Source organism: Haliotis asinina, chromosome 4 (genome assembly GCF_037392515.1).
Source record: "Haliotis asinina isolate JCU_RB_2024 chromosome 4, JCU_Hal_asi_v2, whole genome shotgun sequence".
Classification (NCBI taxonomy): domain Eukaryota; kingdom Metazoa; phylum Mollusca; class Gastropoda; order Lepetellida; family Haliotidae; genus Haliotis; species Haliotis asinina.
This window is the reverse complement of record NC_090283.1, coordinates 30,157,825-30,180,654: the sequence shown is the minus strand read 5'-3', so window position 1 is coordinate 30,180,654 and position 22,830 is coordinate 30,157,825. Positions and strand designations below refer to the sequence as shown.

The following is a 22,830-nucleotide window of genomic DNA, read 5'->3' as shown; positions in this document are numbered from 1 at the left end:
TATGAGAGAATGTGTAATGGTAGTATGAGAGAGAGAGAGAGAGAGAGAGAGAGAGGTAGAGAGAGAGAGGTGCACAAGTCTGACGTGTCAAAGTAAAATGGGTTGCATTTTTAAATTGTTGTTGCTTATTGTGATCTCGCAGAACCAAATACTTCAAACAAACTGAAAGGACTCATGTGAAACCTGCCCTCATGTAAACACTGACAACATAGACACATTCTGAGACTAACATTTTAGAATGCGTGGTGACTTATTACGACCAGCCCTAATTTGGTTGTCATTGAGCATTGATGGCAAGGAAAACATCTTCATAGATGGACAATAATGAAGAGAACATTTCTAAATTAAAATAGATGGGAATACATATATACAGCGAGATGGTGGGTTAGGCATGTTTTCTAGGAAGTTTTCCAACAATTACCACAAAGTAGTATTTGAAAACTATTTTTTCAGTTTCATCTGGAAAAGTTGAAGTCAAGGACACTCATCCAGAGCAATTCCTTAGGACTTGGTGATGCTTTGTTATTGTATTACCACCATGTGTTATCAGTGAAGTTGGATATTGTGCCAGAAATCTTGTATAATATCCCAAAATTCATGACAGGGTTGCAATATCAGCTGTACCAGCTGCAAACTCAATTGGTAGTGTGTGTATGATATTCAACAAATATGAAATCCTTCTTACTCATTGATGTTTCCATCTTCATAAATGTGATAACAAATGAAACCAGTTTCAACTTTAACTTCATCGCCCAGTGATAAAGTGTGTAATGATGAAAAAAAACAAACAATACATGTCTTTAGCTTTTTGTCTCATAATCCTGATTAATTAATTTGTCATTATACTCTATTTTTATGCACTTCGGAACTACATAAAAAGTACACTATCTGTTTTGTGAATTTATGACAAGTCAGTATCTACAATGAAATATCTCATTGATTGCGATAAAGAATTTGTCTATCCTTAAAAATTGTAGGTGGTTATATATTAGCTAGTAAATGCCACTCAAAGAGGTAATAGCTCATGATAACTTCTCAACGGGTCAAAGGATTAACTGATAACATACTGGTTGATCAATTACTATTATCTTGCCTGGCGAATTTCTCAAAAGGGAGTGTTTATGTATGTAGATTTACAAGCATCATAAAATGAATGCACTCTATTGTAAAGTGCCATCTGTTCACATAGTACATCAAAATGTCACACCGATTGCACAAAAGAAGTTGTCTGTCTGTCAAAACCTGTTCCTGTTCATTGCTAATTAAAACGATTCATTCAATTTTTGCATATTAGACTGTCAAAAAATACATGACATGAAACAGGTTTCTCTGTCAGCGGCATATGAATGGATGTCATTCCTTTATGTGGATATTGATTGATACGTTCGTCAAACGTGGTAAGCCTGATATTATATCTCTAACTTCAGTAAGTTTTAGTTTTAAAATTTGTTCTTGATTTTTATTCATGTATAATCGCATCCAACAGAATCATCCACTTGATTCTTTTTTATCAGTGAAGTTCGATGAGTGGGACAACAAACACAAGGAGGCACTTAGGGTGTGTGTGTGAAATATGATTCACATAGGCAATGTATAAAATGTCAAGATATTACAGTCTTGTCATAAATCCTCTAGAAACAGACTGTGTACTTTTTATGAAGTTCTGAAATGCATGCAAATATAATAGAGACCCTGTCAAGAATTCTGGGAAATCACCCAAGTACAAGAGAAAACAATAACAAAAGCAACAGCCAGTCCCAGGGAATTGCTCTCGATCAGTGTCCCTTTAACTCTAACTACACTTTTCCAGGCGAAACTGAAAAAATAGATTTCAAATATTGCTTTATGGATATTGAAAGAAAATGTCATAGAAAACATGACTAACCTGCCCATGTTTCTGTATGTATGTACTGATATCTATTTCCATTTTCAGATTTTCTCTGCATTTTTGTCTGTTACAGAAGATGTTTTCCTTGCCATGAATGCTAAGTCACAACCAAATTAGAGGTGGTCGTAATGAATCATCACGCCTTCTGAAATGTTTTGCATGGAGAAGTCTTGGAATGTGTCCCGATAGGGACCTGATGAGGGCAGGTTTTAAATGTGCCCTTTTAGTTTGTTTGAAGTATTTACCTGTAACAGATAACATTATCGACCAACAGTTTAGAAATGTATCACACATTTGAGACAAGGACTTATACCTCTTACACCTCTACCTCTTTCTTTCTTTTTTCTCCTCCCTTTGACCGTCTCTACCTCTCTCTCTCCGTCTGACCCCCATCCCCACCTCTCTCTCCCTACTATCACACATATTCTCATATATATCACACCACCAAATATATAGATATATCTCATGCTCTCTCACATATATGTACCGAAACAATTTTTATCGATAGACAAATTCTTTATTGCAATCGATAAATCTGTCATCAATATCCACATAAAGGAACAGCATCCATTCACATACAGCTGACAGAGAAACCTGTTCCAAGTCATGTGTTTTTGGTAAAATATTAAAAAATTGTATACATCTTTTTAATTAGCGATGAGCAGGAACATGTTTTTGATAGATAGACAACTTCTTTAGTGCAATCGATGCAGTGTTTCGATGTACTATGTGAACAGATGGCACTTTATTATTTTGTGTATTCATTTTATGATGCAAATAAATCTACATACATAAACATTAACTTTTGAGAAATTTGCAGTGCAAGATAAGTGTAATTAATCAATCAGCTTGTTATCGGTTCATCCTTTGACCAGTTGAAAAGCTATCACCAGTTATTACTTCTTTGCATGGCATTTAGAAGCTGGCATGGATAAACAGGAAATATTGTTATGGATAGACAAATTCTGTATTACAATCCATGACACATTCTGTTGTAGATGCTGACTTGTATAAATTTACTTGATAGATGGTGTACTTTTTATGAAGTTCCGAAATGCATAAAAATGTAATAAATTTATCGGGATTTTAAGGCAGTAATATGAAGATGTACATTGACTTTGGTATTTTTCAGTCCTAACATATTTTATGACTGGGGGATGAAATTAAACTTTAAAAATGGTTTCATTTGTTATCATAATAACAAAGATGGAAATACTGAGTATAATGGTTTCATCTTTTGATCATTGTCAAGAAACATATCATACTTATACTAGGATTTCTACAGAGATCTAGTCAAGGATGCTTGAATATCATTGGATACTTGAGACAGGAAAACAATACCAAAACCAACAACTGGATCTGTGTCCATTAAAGGGCATTATGCCACACTGCACTTCTCAAAATATACATAGTGCACATTCTCTCAAAAATGCTAACAATCAGCCTTCAGAAAAGCCACCATACAATTTATTATTTATTACCTAATAAATTACTTATGTTACTTGTATTATAACAATTGAATGTAGTTAAATTGACTCTAGCGCTCACTACTGAGATGAATATTATTTCACCACATAGAAGCACATAGAGTTTTGTCCCTTGGCCCTCTTTGCGAATATCCTACAACACAACTTGTGATTGTAACCAGTGTGGCTAACATCACGTTTTTAACGTACAGAGCATATGTTTACATCCCACGTATGGCAAGTGTTCTCTTTAGAAGTTGTTTATCTTGAAGTTTCAATTGTCGATTTCATGCAACTCTTTTATGACATTAATTGGAAGCTTAAGTGAGAGGATGTACCACAATATATGTAATGTAGACCAGAATTTGGTAAAAAATGTGTGACATTGTGCCTTTAAGTTCAAGGCACCTGAATAGCAAATAGTCTGCCCTTAAATGCCTCAGTATAATAATGAAACACCTGCTGATGGCCATATGTCAAGCGGGAATGTCTGCAGTGATGTCAGGCACTCCGAGACACATAAGCTCCCTGTTTACTGTGTTTTCTGCATTGTGACAGAGACTAAGGTTACCTGCATGGAAGCAGATTAGGTTACTGCAGATATTGTGGGAGAACAATGCCACTTAAACGGACAATAATGCTATTGTTTAAGTGGTCTGCATTCCTTTGATGTGATTATACAGTGTTCCGTTCACATGCAACATTATAACAAGGACAAACACCATCAGTTGTTGATTATAGCTCTGAACTGGGAGAAATATTTGTACAGAGATCCTAGGTATTTTTTTTTTTTTGAGGACATTTGCACTGGCGTTAGATATTGCATTTTGGAGGTGTGTATGGTGTTTCAGGTCTTTGAATGTCATTTAGAAGTGAAAATACATAAGAATGAAGATTTTTATGGATATCAACTTCTTTATGAGAGAACACAACGTTTCGGAGTTAATGCTTACTCCTTCATCAGGTGATTGAGAAAGGGATACAGAGGTGTATTTATATGTACAGGTAAAACAATAACAAAGTAACAAGTGGAATGAGTTAACGAAAGCTAGTATAAACAAGCACTGATAGGAAGCCGATAGTTAAGATAACAATGATGGAAGCCAATGGTAATGCATTACAGTTGATTGGATATGTTTACATAACATGATTGGGGATAAGGATGGAAGCCAATGGTGATACATTACGCATGATAGGATGATGTACATAACACACGATAGGGGGTGAGCATGTTACATGAGGGTTGGTGATGTACAAACACAAGTATGTACTGGGTAGATAGGCTATACATGAATTACATAGATAGAATGTACACAGGTAGATGAGATTAATTTTTCAATAAGTCCCAGGCACTTGGTAGGTACACTCCTTGGTCGCGGTTGATGGCTGGTTTCTGTCTCCGGATCTCGATGGCCTCTTGCAGTTTCCTTTGGCGCCAGTTGTTGTTGTTGGTAGATAGTATCCTAGTGTCCTCCCATCGAATTGAGTGTTCAGGGTTCTTGAGAATGTGTTCAGAGATGGCCGATTTCTGGTCGAGTTTCCTGACTGAGGTCTGATGTTCCTTCATTCTGGTGTTGATTGGTCTCAGCGTTTCTCCAATGTATAGGTCGCCACAGTTGCAAGGGATCTGGTAGATGCATCCTCTCGGGTTAGGGTGTTCACAGCTGGGTCCTTTACCGTTGGCTTTTAGGTAGGTCTTGATGGTCTTGCCACTGGAGAAGGTGACATCGATGCTGGCTTTGGTCTTGATGAGGCGTGATATTTGATGACTGATGGGGCCAAGGTAGGGTATGGTTACTCTGATGGGTGATGGAGAAGGTTTGGGGCGGGGTTCTCGGTCCTTAAGGGTCTTGTTGATGGTGGCTCAACGGTTACCCTCCCCAGCTCGTCACAGCCACCATCAACAAGACCCTTAAGGACCGAGAACCCCGCCCCAAACCTTCTCCATCACCCATCAGAGTAACCATACCCTACCTTGGCCCCATCAGTCATCAAATATCACGCCTCATCAAGACCAAAGCCAGCATCGATGTCACCTTCTCCAGTGGCAAGACCATCAAGACCTACCTAAAAGCCAACGGTAAAGGACCCAGCTGTGAACACCCTAACCCGAGAGGATGCATCTACCAGATCCCTTGCAACTGTGGCGACCTATACATTGGAGAAACGCTGAGACCAATCAACACCAGAATGAAGGAACATCAGACCTCAGTCAGGAAACTCGACCAGAAATCGGCCATCTCTGAACACATTCTCAAGAACCCTGAACACTCAATTCGATGGGAGGACACTAGGATACTATCTACCAACAACAACAACTGGCGCCAAAGGAAACTGCAAGAGGCCATCGAGATCCGGAGACAGAAACCAGCCATCAACCGCGACCAAGGAGTGTACCTACCAAGTGCCTGGGACTTATTGAAAAATTAATCTCATCTACCTGTGTACATTCTATCTATGTAATTCATGTATAGCCTATCTACCCAGTACATACTTGTGTTTGTACATCACCAACCCTCATGTAACATGCTCACCCCCCTATCGTGTGTTATGTACATCATCCTATCATGCGTAATGTATCACCATTGGCTTCCATCCTTATCCCCAATCATGTTATGTAAACATATCCAATCAACTGTAATGCATTACCATTGGCTTCCATCATTGTTATCTTAACTATCGGCTTCCTATCAGTGCTTGTTTATACTAGCTTTCGTTAACTCATTCCACTTGTTACTTTGTTATTGTTTTACCTGTACATATAAATACACCTCTGTATCCCTTTCTCAATCACCTGATGAAGGAGTAAGCATTAACTCCGAAACGTTGTGTTCTCTCATAAAGAAGTTGATATCCATAAAAATCTTCATTCTTATGTATGGTGTTTGTCCTTTCGTGCCAGATTTATATGACAGAAGTTTGTTAAGTTTGTCAAGTCTGAATCTGACAATCCATCAGCATTGATCGTGGTAATTCCAGCAAGCATGACTTTCTGATCCCAGTAGTCACAGAGCAGTTCTAACGCAAATCTTCACAGGTACTTGTGTATAGTAATGTTTTGATGAAGTGTATATGAAGAAGGTTTTTACTGACATTCAAATACTTCGAATATTTCTCCATTAGCAATCTGTACTTAACTTCTAAATGTGATGGAAACATTTAAGAATGGGACTTGAACTCGATTATTTGCATTAGGATTAGAAAGTTCAAACACATTGATGCTGAGGATATAAATTATAAAAAATGTCATTCAAGTTATGTCACCTGTTCGGCAAATCCAGGATCGCAGGTGGGGAGAATTACTTTCAAACACTGTAATCAGTGATTCTGCTGTAGCAAATTCAACAACATCAGGGTGAACACTTTCATTTGGTCAGGCTACCAGTGAATATCATTAATAAAGTGACCACAATGTGCCACCTGGAGACATATTTGTAATGTTCTGTTTACAAGGTGAGCTACAGAACCTAGCTTCATGACATGAGGTGACTCAATGTCTCACCTAAAGGCACAATTGTAATGTTCTTCATGCAAGGTGAGCTACAGAACCCAGCCATGACATGAGAAGACACAATGTCTCACCTGAAGACACTGTTGCAATGTCCTATCAACAGATTGAAGGGAGGTTAAGAACACCACAGAAACATGTGGTGTTAAAAACATGTAGTCCGAACACAAAAATAAAACAAACTTGTTAAGCATTGGGCAGACTGGAGTGGATCAAATATGACACGAGATTTCTGTTGGCTTATTCAATCACCTGTTTGCTGCCAAATTGGGCATGCGAGCTGGCGAGGAATACCAAGAAAATGTCAACACAGAGAGCAAACAAGAGAGCTTGTTGTGTAGCCCCGCAAACGTTGTATGCCATTGCAAAGAATTAGGGGGATTTCAAGGAGAGATCTAAATAACAACCAGTACATGCAAGTTTACGACAGTTAATAAGGATTCAGGTGTTTTCAAATATTCATGTGGTCGTTGATTGTTTTTGTTTAAATTTTAAACAAGAGGTAATCATTCTTTAAGAAATCTGAGGCATACATTTTGAAATCCTCCAAACATGCTTCTTAGAAATTGCTAAATACACTGGTCTTTCTAAGAAGGGTGTTTGGGCTTGTTAAAAAAAAGCAGTGTATTTGATGATACAGTTCAGGAGAACGATAAGGAAATACAAATGAATTCTTGCCATGAAAACACAGTATCTGTCATTGGAATGATGACAGTGTCTTCTAGCCGTTTTAATACTTGTCTTGGCAACTTATGTTTGTATGGTGAAAGCTACCACAGGACTTACCCTTTTTGTGAACACCTGCTGCCATCACTGATTTCCAGTGGCCCATTTTGCAATTTTCACAGGTATTCGTCCTTTACACTAACTTAAATCTCTATCTGATGATAGTCAATGGTATATTCATTTACGCTGATCTTTTATGAACATACAGTGTATGTTGGAATTTATTTTCCAGGTTTAGAAAATAGGGATGTTTTGTCTGGTTTTAGACCTGCTTTAGAGGGCTTTAAATTGTTACCCGCTTCAAATTTAATTCTGTTCATATGGTGACTGGACAAGCATTCTTGGAAAATGCTGTTAGCAATATAACACAATTCTGGATTTATTTTGTTCATGTAAGTAACTTGACAGATACAGCAGATCAAATGTTGGGTAATGTTTGATAAGAAAACACTTCCTCAAAGCAATAAGGTGTGCTCCAGTGTCAAATGTTTACCAATGAGCTTTCGGTTAAGACACAGCGTAATTGAGCAGTATTTGCAATATACGCCCTGTTTGTCTGGGGTAGCTGTATGTGGACTGGGAGTATGGTATATATTGACAACGTGGCAGGTCAGAAGGCTAGGTGCTTCAGACTGCTTTATGAATGCTTGAATACTGTGTTGAGTGATTGAAATATACATGATATGTCTATGTACTGGAATAACCATGGGTGTATAGATGATAGTGAAAGCACCTCGCAGAGACTTGTGGGTAAAATGTGGGTCACACTGAGACTGTGACTTGGACACAAGTGTTTGTAATAAAGGTATTTTAAGATGCTTCTTTCAGGATGACTTGTTATTCATGGACTGAATGAAGCTGCGACAAATAGCTGTGAAAAGTTTTCACATTTGTGCAGCTCTCACTTTACTGAAAGCAAACATATATTTCGAGACAGATTTTGAAATAACATGCATATATATTCACTACATACCTGACAAACAAACTGATATATTAATCACATACCTGACTGACAAGCATACTGATATACAAGACTGACTGACAAACGTACTGATAAATTTACCACATACTTGACTGACAAACATACTGATATATTCACCACATACCTGACTGACAAACATACTGATATATTCACCACAAATCCGACAAACAAACATACTGAAATATTCACCAAATACCTGGCAGACAAATGCTCATATATTCACCTCATACCTGACAGATAAGCATACCAGTATATTTATCACATACCTGACTGACAAACATAACAATATATTCACCACATACCTGACTGACAAGCATACTGATATACAAGACTGACTGACAAACGTACTGATAAATTTACCACATACCTGACTGACAAACATACTGATATATTCACCAAATACCTGGCAGACAAATGCTCATATGTTCACCTCATACCTGACAGATAAGCATACCAGTATATTTATCACATACCTGACTGACAAACATAACAATATATTCACCACATACCTGACTGACAAGCATACCAATATAATTCACCACATATCTGACAGACAAACTTACTGAGATATTCAGCACAAACCTGCCAGACAAACGTACCAATATATATTCACCACAAACCCAGCAGACCCAGCAGACACCAGTTTTCACCATATACCTGACACTTACAGACAGTAGACATGACTCAGCAATACAACATGTTCAGGAAGCACAGCACCTCTGCACATCAAGTCTGCCTGTCCGCTGCCAATGAGACATATAGGAAGGAAATTCTACTCCATATATGTGCAGTACCGTGATCTGCTAACAACAGCTGGATATAAAATACCTTTGTAAAGAAGTTGATATGATCATGCTCTCTGTACCCAGGTTAGTGTGTGTTGAAAATAATCTTTATCTCATATATTGCGATCTTCTATGTCCCAACTGTTTCGCTGGCATGTTGGTTTTGGTGCCATGAATTTGAGAAACCCTGATCAAGTAAACAGTTAAAACATAAACTCAGTGATGTTACAAGTCTTTACAAAACAACCTAAATTTATTCAAGAAAGCTATATTACCATCCAAATATCTATTTTGATTGAGAATTTATCGACAGAAGTCAGTTAAACTAAGCCACAAATCTTTCTACCATCAATTAGTTAGTATAGGAGACTCAACAATTGCAGTCCATCGATAGTTTGATGCATCATTACAGTCCTAAAGTGCAATCCAACTTCAAATGCTTGTGGACCCATGAAGATTGTGGGTAGAATAGGTCTTCAACAACCCATGCTTTCCACAAAAGGTGACTGTGCTTGTCTTAAGAGGTAACAGGGTTGCCTGGTTAGACTCACTGACTTGGTTGCCACATGTCATCTGTTACTGCGCAGATTGATGCTCATGGTGATGATCACTGGATTGTCTGGTCCAGACTCATTTATTTACAGACAGCTGCAATATAGCTAGAGTATTGCTGAGTGCATCATAAAACTAATTCACCCACTCCTAATGTGCACAGTACAACAACTATTCTGAACACATCACAACAATTACTGTGAACACAGTACAACATATATTGTAAACACAGTACCACATTTCATATAAACACAGTACAACATATATTGTAAACACAGTACAACATATATTGTAAACACAGTACATTTGATATGAACACATTACAACAATTATTGTAAACACAGTACCACATTTCATATAAACACAGTACAACATATATTGAAAGCACAGTACATTTCATATAAACACATTGCAAAAATTATTGTGAACACAGTACACCATTTCATGTAAACACATTGCAACAATTATTGTAAACAAAGAACAGGGGTTATTTTAAATACATTATCAACCTACTGGAACATTTATTTTAAACCATTGTATGTTGATTTTTGTGAAATTGATGATCATAATTCTGTCCAGGTTCCTGTGGCCCAGTGTTGATGGTGCATTCTAAACCTGACATGTATGTTTCAGACTGGACAACTGTCGCAACGCTATGACGATTGCCCGGGACAAATTTGACATCCCACTGGTTGTCCGCCCTGAAGACCTAGCATCACCTCACCTTGATGACCTGTCAGGCATGACCTATCTGTCCTACTTCATGAATGTAGACTCTCCAGGCTACATGGCCACGCTTCGTAACGTGAATGCCATCAATACACAAGGAAGCAGAATCAATGACTTCGGTGTAAGTTGATGTGAAATCATCAGATCTATTGATCTTTGACTGGAATGAATGTGTTTTATTTTGGACATTATTGCTGACTGGTTCATTTATTGATTATTCACTGATTCTCTTGTGGTATTGGGGGTGGGGTGGGGTGTGATGGGTCTGTAGCCTAGTGGTTAAAGTGTTCCCTCTTCATTAGGGAGAACTGGGTTCAATTCCCCACATGTTATGTGAAGCCGTTTCTAGTCTCCCCACCATGATTTTGGTGGAATATTGTTAACGATGACATAAAACTTAACTCACTCATGCACACTAATGGTATTGAGGATCATAGAAACAGTGTTGCCAAATTTGCCACATTTGGCTAGAAAGAGTTTTGTCCCTTACATGTACCAGAACCCAGTGATAGTGAACTTCAATCTTCGATTCACCCTAACTATGATAACTTATTGTGTAATAAGCCAGAATGGTAAACTGCCCAAATGTGCATCACTTGAGACAAATCGCCAACATCACTGGAATATTGTACCAACTAATGTCAGACCAAACCCATCGCTACCGTAACATCTGATTGATTGATATGACTCTATTCCTTTCCACTTGTCTGTTGGAATTTATGCCTACAGTTCTTCAAAATATCTTGAGAGTGACTATAGTCCATCTGGCTCAGAAGTGTACTGATGAATTGCAATCTAACTCAAAAACTAATAAACATGAAGTACTCAATGAAATGCTGATCATTATGAAAACATCATACCAGCTCTGTCAGGTTTTTGCAGAACTTTTGTCTTATAAATAGAAAAAGTTGTTTAACAGACTATCATTAAAATATTAACTCACTTCACTCTTTGTTATGAGGGAGGAGTGCCGAGAAAGGAACAGCCAGGTGTTTGAGAGGCATGTGCACAAGTGCCGAGAAAGTTATTGATTCATTAACATGTGCTGTGCCATCTCCGTGCTTTCTCACACACCTGGCTGTTCCTTTGTCTGCAGTCCTCCCCACTAACCTTTTGTATTTTATATTTATTTGGTTTTGAGTTCAACTTATCTGTCAGCTTTTGAGCCAAACAGACTGTAACTGAAATCATCAATTTTTCAGACTCAACATTTCAATGGTTGGGTTGAATGTCTCTAGTTTTCACGATATTTTCAAGTATGATTTACTTGTTCAGAACACATATTTCATGTAGCTTCTGCAACACTTTGCAGTTGTTGCCAGACAGTGTGTTGACATTCTAGTGATTTTCTTGGTAGTGGTGATATATTGTAATGGTCACAGGTACACAGGTGTCTTCATGCTCCAGACACCAGTGAAGATCCAGATTAGAACTGATCTTCAGTAACCTGTGCTGACGTATGAGACCACTAATAGGATCCGGTGATTGGGGCTTACTTGGTTGATACAGGTCATCATATTCCAAATGTGTAGATCGATGCTCATGCTGTTTGATCACTGAATTGTCTGGTCTAGACTCCGTTGTTTACATACAATTTAAACGAGCCATATAGCTGGAATAGTGCTGAGTGTGACCACTAAACCCACTCACTTATATTCCAAACTATTTGTTTTGACTTAGTTGATGAGAAAATTTAGTAAAATTTTCGAAATCTTTGATCATGAAGTACATCATTTAAATGTCTTCAGAGTAGCTGGAATGACGGGACCCATTTGTGCAACTTGGTGAAGTCTCTTGGGCAGAACCCTGGTCCCATCACACCCAATCATGTGGACAATCTACAGAGAGGTAAGATGATAAAAATGTATTGAAAATGCGGGACAGTAACCCTGTTTCCATCACTCCCAACTGTGTGGACAATCTACAGAGAGGTAAGATGATAGAAGCATGCAATGTGACAACTGTAGGAATATACAGGACAGGCTATCTGAGACAGTTTTGAGCAATTAGCATTATAGTGATGTCTGTAGAGTGTTGTCGGCGACTCTTCGCTTTGAAGCATACACCAACATATAAGCATATACCTTACAGTGTTCGCATGACTCATTCTAAAATTATGAAATCATACTTACAGAGCAGTCCACTGTGTCATGACATATACAATGTGTGATGTTTTGATGGAAATGTGTTCATGTATATGTATGTATGTATGCATAGAATGTATATAGAATATACAATCCATGTTCGTGTGTATATGTATATCTACAGAAAACGTCCTAGAAACTGTCATACGTACTAGAAACTGACTCGTTTTTATTTCATATAGGTATCGATTGTGGGCGGCGACTGGGTGTGGAACCAATTCTCTCAGCAAAGGAGATGGCTGACCCTGAGGTCGAACACCTCGGCATCATGGCATATGCTGCGTACTTCACCCATCTGAAGCCGGTCAAGTCACTTGCAGACAAGGCAGTCATTGAGGGGAATTTCGGTAGTGTTTACGTTGGTCAAGAGGTGGGTTGGGCTTACAAATGACTAGTTTTGAATTAAAGATGTACAGCTATATTAGTATCCATACATACAAGTCATTCAGCTGCATCATATCCAGTGATGAAACGTATGGATCTGGTTCTGACAGAGGGCTATATAGTCCAGGGATGGATATTTGTGTTTGTCTGAAAAGTGATATATGTTTGACAGAAAACCTTCCGCGTGATCATTGATGATGATGATGTTTCATCTGGGGACTTCCGTGCTGAGGTCATTGGACCTGATTCCATCCCCCCTGTGAGGTTGAGCTGGTCTGGACGCACTGCCACGGGATCATTCACCCCCTCTGAGATGGGGCAGCATAGGGTGAGGCTAGACTAATGCTCATTCTGTGAATATCAAAGCCTTTGTACTCTAGACTTGCTCTATTTAGGCTCTGGCATTGTGGAAAGCACAAGGAAGAAGGGTAAATATATATGTATATATATATATAGTGGCTATGTTTAGCTTGCATCTCTGGACAAAAGTTCAGCTTTATTGTAGGCTTCATGGAATTGTGTTTCCCACAAGACATAAAAATTTAGCAGTTATTATGACTCCTAGGTATCATTAGTGGGAGTCATCGACATGTTTTGGGGAGTGAACTTTAATCAGTGTTGCCCTTGGCATAAAAAGTTAGGAGACTCCTTGGTTTTATGAGAGTTAGTCAGGGACATGGTTTTGGGAATCATATATGCAGGTATATGTCATGGGAAACATTGATGGAATTATGTCTACTTTTTAATGCATCCATTGTAGGTTTCATGGAATTTGTGTCTACTTTATTGTGTCCTTTGCAGGTTTCATGGAATTTGTGTCAGTGTTATCGTATCCGTTGTAGGTTTCATGGAATTTGTATCTACTTTATTGTATCCATTGTAGGTTTCATGGAATTTGTGTCAGTGTTATAGTATCTATTGTAGGTTTCATGGAATTTGTATCTACTTTATTGTATCTATTGTAGGTTTCATGGAATTTGTGTCAATGTTATCGTATCTGTTGTAGGTTTCATGGAATTTGTGGCTACTTTATTGTATCCGTTGCAGGTTTCATGGAATTTGTGTCAGTGTTATTGTAGCTGTTGTAGAATTCATGGAATTTGTATCTACTATATGGTATTCATTGTAGGTTTCATGGAATTTGTGTCAGTTTTATCGTATCCATTGTAGGTTTCATGGAATTTGTGTCGTTATTGTATCTATTGTAGGTTTCATGGAATTTGTGTCTACTTTATTGAATCCATTGTAGGTTTCATGGAATTTGTATCTATTTTATCCGTTGTAGGTTTCATGTTAATTTGTGTCAGTGTAATTGTAATCATTGTAGGTTTCATGGAATTTGTGTCTACTTTATTGTATCCATTGTAGGTTTCATGGAATTTGTGTCAGCTTTATTGTATCCGTTTTAGGTTTCATGGAATTTGTGTCAATGTTGTTATATCCATTGTAGGTGTAATGGAATTTGTGTCTACTTTATTGAATCCACTGTAGATTTCATGGAGTTGTGACTGCTTCAAGCTTTCTGCTCAAAAGAATGATGTTTTGCAATGGGATTGTTTTTATTGTGTTTTATTCATATAAGTTTTCTCCCTTTCTAACCTCTTTTTGTGTCTATTTCAACAGCTAAATGTGTATTGTATGAACGAGCCCCTTGCTTCCTGCCCAATACCATTCAAGGTATCATCGGACAGGTCAAAGGTCACCTTCCACCCAGTAGACAGGTGTCCTGTAGGTGTCATCACAGAATTGAAGGTAGGTGTTCCAATCATTGATATGCGGCAGCAAAGTAGAGCAGGATATCTCTTTGATTTTTACACCAAGTGGCGTCAGACAATATCAAATCATCATTATCTGGGTTTGTTTCTTTGCAGTTTGTGATGTTGGCAACGCATGCCTCGCAAACTGAAACCAGGTGCAAAGTCTGGAAGCTGATTTCTTTGTTTAAAAGAAAACTACTGCAGTGAAGAATATCAGATATGGACCATCTGAACTTCCATTTGATTGTTGTTCAGGGTCTCCTTTCACAAAGCTTGAAAGTGATTATATGTCATTGAAGTAAACCTTAGTGCAAATTATGTCACAAAATGGCCGTTAACATTTACCTTAGTAAAGGTTGCTTGATGAAAGGAGACCCTACACTATGTAGCTGCTTCAACTGAACTCTGACTCAGATTTGACATTGTGTGCCCCCATGCTGTGTATCTTATGTGCATTTATTCTATGTATGTCCAGTCCTTCATCCTCCTGATCCTTGTCGTTGGTATTCTGTTTCCAGGTGGACACCTCGTCAGCTGGCCAGGGAGACATCCGTATGGAGGTGGAGACACCTAATGGCCATTCCACGAACCTCCCTGTGGTCTACAGGCAGGGCATGTACACTGCCAACTTCACCCCTGCAGAAGTCGGTATGTGCGGAACTGTTATGCATATTACATTTCATAACTGAACCTTTGTTAAGTGTAGCAAGTTGTGCAGATAAATACATTTTTCAGTGAGTGTCAAGAAATCATCTATGTCTGTCATAAAAATTGATTTAGTGATTAGCTGGATACAGATGCAGTGTCATCAAATCTCAATCATGAAGACTGATGTTTACAACATCAGTCAGTGGATTGTCTGGTCCAGACTAAGATGTTTACTAACTACTGTCCTTTAGCTGAGTGTTGCTGTAAACAAACAAACAAACAAACTGTCCATACTGTAATGTGTTGTTACAATCTACAGGTGACCATCGTATATTTGTCCACTACGACAATGAACAAATTGTTGGAAGTCCATTCTTGGTGAAGGCATTTGACCCGTCCAAGGTGAATGTGTATGGTCTGGAGGGAGGTTCAGTGGGCCGAGCACTCAGCTTTACAGGTGGGTCAGTTTGTTGTTGTATGGTCAACTTTTCCTTATCCTGACTCATGCTATTCTATGTGAATGGTAGTGGAACACTTGAAATCCCATGAAGTTCCCTTCTGGAAGCTGTCATACAATCACACTCACCCATGTGTAGCCTCTCTTTATCTGTTGGCACCCTCATCAATCACATGACCAGCCATGCTTGTCACTCTCTCCTCCATTGCCCTACTAAAGAGTTTGAGGCACTTTAGAATCTCTGTTTGACACATATCCTTTTCTGTTTTAACGAAATGCTCATATCCAGATGCAGGAATCTGGGGCGGTATTCATAAAAGAACTTAAGTCATAAAAAAACATAATTTTTTTAAAAAACTAGGTTTTACACTCGTTCTGGCTTAAGTTTTGTGATTTTACTTGTCATATTCATAAAGCAGCTCAGGCTTAAGTTTTGGCGATTTCTGACTTAAATCTTAAGACTGGGCAGGGGTAGGCTTAACTAGAAGGTGTTTGACTAAGTCAGCAAACAACATGGCTGTCATAGTGACGAGGCGTCGTTCGTTTAACCAAAGAAGGCAGTCTCGTTTAATACAGTAATGAAGAACTAATTCGGCGATACCGTCTTGAGTAATTCTTCCACCTTTTTTCGATTTCTTCTTTGGTCCTTTTCACTGAGCTCACGGCAGTTAGGCTGTCAGTTATACTCTGAAAATGATTCATTCTATTAAACTCACATTCTTTTTGAAACCTCATGTTATAATATTTATGACATTTTATAACAGTGAATCTTCAACAAAAACAATTAAATAAGTTTTTGAAAATCACTGAACCAAGACCAACAGAAATTACAGGTAACAAGAGATAAGCAATTTAGTTTAATCATTGTGAAATGTATAACGTTCAGTTGATAGGTTACTGTTCTCTAATATATAATATATATTAATATTTCACCTCACATCCTCAGTATTTCAGCCATATTGTGACGATAAGATATGCCATAGAAATGGAATATATAAATATTATAAAAACCTGTCAACGAAGGACAGTAAAACAACTAGATCATCACAGACAGATATTTAAAACTAGTAACTATATCTGCAACAGTTTAACTATAGAGGACGATACAATATAAAAGTAGGCTATAGATAGCCAACAACTGAAGATTACCATACAAGGGACCATGGGGACTTACACTACTTTTGCTACCTGCATAGACCCTAGCTGGATTTACACCATGCCATTAGCTGCTGGCGAGTGTAGGAAAACATAGCCATATTAAAATGACAAATATACTATGTTTTGAAAAAGTGGTATGTTTAAATTTGACTTTTAAAGTTTTGGGTCTTACAATACCCTCTTACGGGGACAATAATCTTCCGATACTTTTACCCCCTTCGAAGATGCAGCCATAAACAGAGACAGAAGAGACATATGATTTATCTTCGTACATTGTAAGAGCTTCAAAAATATATCTATAACAAACTAAAACAAGGAAATGAAAATTCAAATACCTATTCATCCATTTATATACTGACATGTCATGGTCCCCCCGAGTTTAAAAGGGATGTTTGTAGAACAGGATTGATATAGTGCCATTATGTTTCCTATGAGGTGAAATACAGGACGTTCTTTAAGACAGCAAGAGAGTCCAGTATGTGACCGACCCAACACCATTTCCATGAGCATGATAAGGATGATGAGTCAGGATAAGGAAAATTATGTATTTTCTGAAAAAAGTGATATTTTACACTTATCCTGACTCATGATGCCAAGCCCCTCCAACTGCCCTACTTATGGCACGTTGGATCTTCCTGCAGATTCACAAGTCATGCATTCTAGATAGAGTGGCAAGCATGGTCAGTAAGGGATAAAGGGAGGTTACTGGTTGGTGAGTGTGCTTGTACATCCTCTTCTAGATGGGAACTTCAAGGGATTTCACGGTGTTCATTATTCATCATTCGTCGCAGATAGGCATAACAGCATGAATCAGAGCTTTGCAGATGCTAAAGAAGACCTGAAAGGGCCTCAGTGTACTCAGACACATCATCTACCCCACAGCAGTTTCAGCATACTACTCAGAACTTCAACCAGGGCTCTTCATGAAGCAATTCACAGAGCAGATGATGAATGTGATGGAGAGCCGCTTTGCAAAACAAAGATGACAGACGCCCGCTTCAATGACAGTTGCTCTGCACAAAGGATCTGCTGGCACTCATGGATGAAGAGGACGGCATGAAAAAATGCTCTCATTTGAGAAGATCTTCACAGTCTTGTCAAAGACATTTGGAAGAATCTACAATCGTTGACTCCACTCCAGCAGGAAGGATTCGCTGCATGCTTCCCCTGGACTCTACATATCAAGATATGGATTGTCATCGCCTTTGGACTTGGAGCTACATCCTCATTAGAAGCATGCGCTTATGCATGCATGAATGTGTTCATGAAATGAGGGTCTCTATTACAGACCTATGCATGTGGAAGGAGCATTTGGATGTTTGCTACAAGGATGACACTTGGATTACCAACTGAGTGGATTTGGAATCTCCAGCTAAGGATTCAAAGCTGAGGATGGTTGATAAAGACTTGCAAGAACCCTTTGTGATCTTCAAGACTATTTTACAATGCTTCACTGAGACTTATTACTTCTGTCAAGCAGTACCAATCTCATCAGATCATCTGTTTAAGATGACGACTGTGTTATCTTCTGTAAAAGAAGAAGAAAGCAGATAGACAGTCTACTTTCATCGGTATCAAGTGGTGGAGTGTTTCGCATGCTTCTGCTCAAACATCTATACATGTAGTCACACGTGTAACTCTGGGTCAGGCTGAACAGTGGAGTTAAGAACAAGGCCGAGTGCTGACTAAGAAATCACCATCCACTACAACTGTCTCCAACAGAATGGATGTTACACCCAGAGGTCATTTCGGCTCATCAGTCAGATATTATTATCTCTTGACAAGATTCAGCAAACAGACACCAACATTTGTTTCTACACTGCTGGATCCGCTATGGGTAACAGATGCTCTCAGCATATCTTGGGAAGGACTGAATGCATTTCCGTCTTCTGTCTGCAACAAGTGATCGGGAAAATCAAGCAAACATCAACACTGCAACTGCTTTGGTCATGCCCTACTGGTCAGTGAAAGAATGTTTTTTTGTACTCATAGGAGAACAAGGAAGTCCAGCCCTAAAACTGCCAGAATGGTAGAATCTACTATCCCATCCGCACACCGAACAAGCTTATTGGAATCCATCATCATTCCAAGTTGAGGTACGGACCATATCGAAGCTTGCCTCAAGAAGAGAGGGTATTCCGACAGAGTATCACACTCTGTAACCTTGGCTCTATGGAGATCTACTCATACTCACATGATTACAAGTTTAAGAGATTTGAAACATATGCATGGAAAGGTTTTACACCATCAAAGACCTTGCATCCTCATGTTGCAGAATGTTTGTCATCAGACTAGACATAACACTATCAACCTACTTGAGTGCACTCAGCACAGTTACCACCATGAAAACAAAGATAAATGAAGGGCTACTTTTTGGATATCAGATACGATGTTGATGAAAGATATCAAAGATATCGCCACCAAAGACATCTCAGGTATTCACCAATTTGGGCCTCTTGTTGTAGCACACCAGCTAACAGTTGATTAAGTCTCATCCTTTATCACATGACTTGTAGAGGCCAAAGCTCTGAGGAGTAAATGGTTCAGGGTCCATGCACATGTCTAGAATAGGCTGATGTGAGTGATTGTGACCCTGTGCTTGTACAGTAGATAAATCATACATGAAGAAGGGTCACAGCTTGCCTTGATGGGAAGATCTTCAAGTAAAGTCTGATTCGTTTTGGTATGATACAGAAACAAATGATCAAAAATGCAAATTCAGCTTTTGAAGTTGAAAAATAATGAGATTAAAAAACCCTGTGAAACTGGAGTTGAAACGATTCACTAATTTCACCCAAGCACTGGGAGAAAAAGTGGATTCAACAGCTGTATCCATGTGCAGTGACTAGGTTTGCATGGCTTGAACTGGGGAAGGTGACGTGTAAAAACACAGCAAGTGATGCATGCAAGGATTATCACTGCAGTCGAGGCTGGATGACATGCGATGTTTCTAGTGATTACAAGCATGTTGGTCTGCAGTGATAACAAAACACTGACCCCCATACCTGCAGATTTACAAACCAAGTTTTCAAGAATGTGTAGGATTAGATATACTAATTTCATTGCTAAAAATTGCTCAGCTTGAAACTGAAATGTTTCAATACATGTCTGTGGAAACTTTGAAAAATTATGTTGATTGTCACAGGCTGTCTCTGTCACAGACAAAACTCAATGTCTGTTTTATTGACACCTCTATGTCTGCCTGCCTGTCTGCTAATGACAATATGCAATATACAACTTCCATCATTGACCACATTCAACTTTTACACTTATAAGGCTCTACACCATAAACAAAATACATTAATTTATGGCTTGTGGACCTGGGTTCTGTCTCTGTCACAACTGCATCCATTTTTCTTGGATGATGGGACTGGACAGAAACTGGTCCAAACTCAGATTGTGAGTTTCAAGTTCTGCATTTTACTTGGACAAACTACAGTTTCTAGCCACACAGCGGTTCAACATCTCAGTAATTGTTAATTAGATCGAAAACAGAAGCAGACAGTATGTTTTCACAAACCCCAACGTCTCTGCATACATTATTTATGGATAACAACTTCTGGTGTATAAGATCCGACATTTCGGTGTGGATTCTTTTACTGTTAAAACTCTTGCTTGACAACGCAATATGAACCCATACCAAAATGTCACATCATACACAATAAATGAAGTTGTTATCCTTAAAAAAATCTTACTTCCCTATTACTCACCATACTGCTGAATTGCCAATAAAACATATCATCTCTATATACACACAATGAGCCCTCGGCATATTGGCAAATGACCCAGCCCATGAAAAGTCTCCGTTATGCTTGAGTGCACACCGACTCACTCCGATCAGGATTGGTCTCCAGGGTTCTTTGTTCATAAAATTGATTGTATGCTTATTAGTTTATTTGCTTTTCACAGTCAGCAATGTATATTATATGTCATGAATAAGTGATATTTGTGTTTTAGTTATGTTTATTTTTGGTTTTGGTTGTTTGGTTGCATGTGACTTTTACTTTTTACAACATGGTTCAAGTTTAATTTATAATCTATCCTCTTTACTATGAAGTTCTGCCCATGTCTGTGTAACGAGAGGACGTGTCTCATTAACTCAGTATTAGGCCAAAATCGGTTGTTTTCCAAAGCCAGATAAGTCAAAAAGAAGACTTACATTCCTTACAGTAGGAGGAAAATGAATGAAAGTGCATCAGGATATTTATCATGCTGGGTTTCCTACTGACTGTGAGTGAGGACATCGAGTCCAATATGAGATCCGGTGTGACCACAAGACTACATACCACACTATCAGTGATTGAAACCGGCTCAGTTGATGTGCAAATGAGTAAAAATAGAATTATGAAAATGTTTAGAGGCCTAAAAACGAGTATGGCCACCATGAACGAGAAGTTTGAAAGCCTGAATGACAAGGTAGGCAATATACCAGCCAAAGTGAATGAGGTCCATCATATATTGATCTATAGGTCAGTCATAGACATTCAACTACATGCCTGGTGGAGGAATATCAACAACTTTAGAACTCTGTTATTCACCTGAAAGATAAAATAGAAGACATGGAATGTAGGGAACATTTTGGGTCAGCATAGTGGTGGCATATTAATCTTCATCATAGAATCATGGCTGAATACAGGATATTTAACAAGAATGTATGAACATTTTGAAAATACTGAGTTTTTCCTGTTCAAAACATTGAGATTAGGTAGTGTGAACAATACAGTACTGATTCTGACATTTCTTTGACCTTAAAACTCTCCCTTCTATGAGGATAAAGATAAACATAGCATGTCTGTTTTGCTGAATTATATGACTCAGATAGTTTATGACGGCCCAGATGAAGAACTTTTCTTAACAGGTGATTTGAATACTAGGACTAAAACATTCCTTGACTACATACCAGAAGATTACATTGACATCATACAGCAAGGCATTGATGATTACCCTACGGAGATCTTTAACCTCCCAGGAACAATAAGGACTCATATAGCTTTTTATTTTGGTAGAAAGCTTATTGAAATGTTCGAAATATTCTGCATTCATATTTTGAATGGGAGATGTCATCAAGACAAGCAAGATGAATGTACATGTATCACACGTAGCAGGGCCAGCACTGTTGACTACACGATAGCCTCGCAAAGCTTGTACCATTTATCTTGAACTTCGGTATTAGGTGAGTGAGAGTGAGTTGAGTTCTATGCTGCACTCAGCAATATTCCAGCTGTATGGCAGCAGTCAATAAATAATCGAGTCTGGACCAGACAATCCAGTGATCAACAACATGAGCATCGATCTGCGCTATTGGGAACCGATGACATGTGTCAACCAAGTCAGCGAGTCTGACCACCCGATCCCGTTAGTTGCCTCTTACGACAAGCATAGTCACCTCTTATGGCAAGCATGGGTTGCTGAAGGCCTATTCTACACTGGACCTTCATGGGTCTCTTTAGTATTGGTACATGAGATGACACAAATCACTTTCCAGTCTTCTGTAGGTTTGATTTCAGACATCAAGGCTCCAATGATTTACAAACCAACAACAAATGTGAAGCAAATGGCAATTATACAACTCCCTTGTCATGATATAAATGGGAAGAGGGAAACAGTGGGGCGTTTAAATCTAAGTTTAAAGAGCTTTATCATCTG

At 38.5% G+C, this 22,830-nt stretch overlaps 1 protein-coding gene across 3 annotated transcripts in view; it reads left to right on the top strand.

Moving 5' to 3' along the window:
* Positions 1-22,830, top strand: part of LOC137281480 (filamin-A-like) — a 124,849-nt gene that overhangs the window by 18,241 nt on the left and 83,778 nt on the right. For all 3 annotated transcript variants that reach the window (XM_067812732.1, XM_067812731.1, XM_067812733.1), the window contains exons 4-10: positions 10,541-10,757; positions 12,385-12,484; positions 12,963-13,150; positions 13,337-13,492; positions 14,788-14,916; positions 15,440-15,569; positions 15,889-16,026. In XM_067812732.1, coding sequence (XP_067668833.1) covers positions 10,541-10,757; positions 12,385-12,484; positions 12,963-13,150; positions 13,337-13,492; positions 14,788-14,916; positions 15,440-15,569; positions 15,889-16,026 — 1,058 coding nt within the window. The remainder of the gene's footprint in view (positions 1-10,540; positions 10,758-12,384; positions 12,485-12,962; positions 13,151-13,336; positions 13,493-14,787; positions 14,917-15,439; positions 15,570-15,888; positions 16,027-22,830) is intronic.